The sequence below is a fragment of the Lagenorhynchus albirostris genome, chromosome 18 (assembly GCF_949774975.1).
Source record: "Lagenorhynchus albirostris chromosome 18, mLagAlb1.1, whole genome shotgun sequence".
Classification (NCBI taxonomy): domain Eukaryota; kingdom Metazoa; phylum Chordata; class Mammalia; order Artiodactyla; family Delphinidae; genus Lagenorhynchus; species Lagenorhynchus albirostris.
The window spans coordinates 15,807,724-15,810,712 of record NC_083112.1 but is presented as its reverse complement, the minus strand read 5'-3'; the positions used below and the strand labels follow the sequence as shown (position 1 = coordinate 15,810,712).

The 2,989-nt window shown below is 47.6% G+C and overlaps 1 protein-coding gene across 1 annotated transcript; it reads left to right on the top strand.

The window, feature by feature from the left end:
• Positions 1 to 1,230: 1,230 nt before the first annotated feature.
• CCDC70 (coiled-coil domain containing 70) lies at positions 1,231 to 1,983 on the top strand. Its single transcript, XM_060129329.1, is given in 1 exon segment — positions 1,231 to 1,983. A coding segment is annotated over 1 exon segment (717 nt). The 3' UTR covers positions 1,948 to 1,983.
• The last annotated feature ends 1,006 nt before the right edge of the window (positions 1,984 to 2,989 follow it).

Below are 2,989 nucleotides of genomic sequence, written 5' to 3'. Positions count from 1 at the left end.
TAGCCAACATTCAGTGTCATCTTTCACCTTTTGTTTTTAAACTTCTGTTCCCAAAATAGATTCTTCTACTAAACTCGACTCCTCCAGGTCTGTGGGTCTCACCTTCTGTTTCCCACATGGCTTATAACAGAAGATATGCACACGTGTGGCCCCCTGCTGTGAGCACACCCAATAGGAAGGTTATGAACAATTCCCAAGTGAGAAAGCCAAAACCTCAGATGTATTCTGGTTGACGTAACACAAATAAATCACTTGGGGCTGTGGCACTTGATTATTTAAAAGCAAAACAAAACTGTGACTCACCTCTAAAGTGATCATGTCACACGTGTGTGTCCTGACACTCTGTTTGAGAACCATTGTCCTTGTTGTTTGATATTCTATTATTTCAGTAGCCTTGAGTTTGAACGTACTGACTACCTCTTCAGTGCAAAACCATGACCAGCCAGCATCTTTCTCTACCACAGCTTGTCCCTCACAAATGCCACCAAGGGGACAAAGAGAACAATGGTTAAAGTGTCCCAATAATGAACCCTCTTACACTGTTGGTAGAAATGTAAATTGATACAGCCACTATGGAGACCAGTATGGAGGTTCCTTAAAAAACTAAAAAAAGAGCTACTGTATGACCCAGCAATCCCACTTCTGGGCATATATCCAGAGAAAAACATGGTGCAAAAGGATACATGCACCCCAATGTTCATTGCAGCACTGTTTACAATAGCCAAGACATGGAAGCAACCTAAATGTCCATCGACAGAGGAATGGATAAAGAAGATGTGGTACATATATACAATGGAATATTACCCAGCCATAAAAAAGAATGAAATAATGCCATTTGCAGAAACATGGATGGACCTAGAGATTATCATTCTAAGTGAAGTAAGTCAGACAGAGAAAGAGAAATATCATATGATATTGCTCACATGTGGAATCTTTACAAAATGATACAAATTAACTTATTTACAAAACAGAAACCGACTCACAGACTTAGAGAACGAACTTATGGTTACCAGGGGGGAAGGGTGAGGGGAAGGGTTAGATTGGGAGTTTGGGATTGACATGTACACACTGCTATACGTAAAATACGTAACCAACAAGGACCTACTGTATAGCACAAGGAACTAAACTCAATACTCTATAGTAACCTAAATGGGAAAAGAATTTGAAAAAGAATAGATACATGTATATGTAAAAAAAAAAAATTGTAAGATTAAAAAGTCATTCCCAGTAATGGCACAGACTCCAGGGCTTCCGCTCTGGGATGTGATACTCAAGGGACATGTTCTCTCTGGTGCCCCCACAGGGTTGGACCAGCTGACCTGGACTTGGCCAGCAGACCTGTCCTCCATCGCAGTCACCCCAGCATCCTGGCTGACCAAGACCATGTTTCCCTTCAAGGTGAGCAAGTGGGTGGAGCCTGCCTGCTTCCACTCACTGGTGGTCTCCTCACCCAGCATTCGCCAGAAGAAACTAATCCACAAGCTGCAGGAAGAAAAGGTGTTTCGGGAAGAGATAAGACACTTCCGTGAGAAGACAGAAGGCTTCAGGGAAGAGATGCGGAATTTCCGTGGCAAGATCTGCGCTTTCAGGGGCCAGATCTTGGGCATTTGGGAAGAGGAGAGACCTTTCTGGGAAGAGGAGAAAACCTTCTGGAAAGAGGAAAAAGCCTTCTGGGAAATGGAAAAATCTTTCTGGGAAGAAGAGAAAGCCTTTTGGAAAAAGTACCGAATCTTCTGGAAGGAAGATAAGGCCTTCTAGAAGGAGGACAATGCCTTGTGGGAAAGAGACAGGAACCTCCTTCAGGAGGACAAGGCCCTGTGGGGGGTAGAAAAGGCCCTGTGGGAGGAGGAAAGCGCCCTTCTGGAGGAGGAGAAGGCCCTCTGGTGGAAGGGGGTGCTCAGGCTGTGGAGAAGCAGAGGCTGGCAGGGGGGCATTGCAACGTCATGAGCACAGGAGACGAAGGGCTGGGGGGTCCACACTGCTGGATTGGGACTCGAGTCCGGGGTGACCCCATGTGCTGAAGAAAATATGCTCTTATTTGTCTCCTGGCTTCAAAAGATCTAATAAAGTTCTGAGGAGAGGTCTGGAAAACCAACTTCTGTAAGGAGCCCAGCTGCATTTTTTCAGGTTTTGTGATTCTCAGAGGTCGTACTCCCGTCCTCCAGGCTGCACTGCTGTCCACAGAGCTTGGTTCCGTGAGCAGCTCCCCGTGAGCGCGGCATGTGTGGGTGGGTGTAAGTGGAGACCCTGGACTCTCCTGAAAAGAGTCAGAACGGGGATGGGGGCGAGGGCAATGCCAGCAAGAGACACATAGGGACCGGGGGCGGAAATATCTCTGCCTCTGCGGAGCTGTGGGGCAGTCATTTCTCCTCCACTCTGGGCAGTCTTGGAGGCTGGGAGCGGGCTGACAGCTTCCCAGAAAAGGCTGCAGTGCTGTTAACAATTCATCTGTGGGTTCCTCACCTGGCAGGCCATTTAGAACACAGAGGCAGCATTCCCCCCAACTCACTCACTCACGGATCCAGGTTTCCACCAAACTTCTCAACTGCCCATTCTCCGTAGCGTGAGAAACGGGCGTGCCATTAGGCTAAGGCTCTAGAGCTCTGCCCACAAGAGCACTGCCCTTCCCTGATGGAGTCCTGTGGACCAGGCAGGGCCATCTGGGAGGTGTCAGGGAGACCTCCCTGCCCCGATACTCCCATTCACGCAGGTCTCACATACCTGTATTTCTGCATTATCAATTCCCTCCTTTGTGTTTCCCTCATTCCATTCACTTAAAATTAAAATGCCCCAGGGAGGTAGTACATTAAATGAATGTACACTAATGTGGTCAGCAATTTACATGCCTAACTTCTCCTCTGGGCTTAGACCATCCATATGGGCATTGGTATGGAAGGGACCAGAATGTGGGCAGAAGAAATGTAAAGGCCAACACCGCCTGCTTCCCCTTTGCTTGGGCCTGGCCCTCACTGTCATTCACGTAGCAACC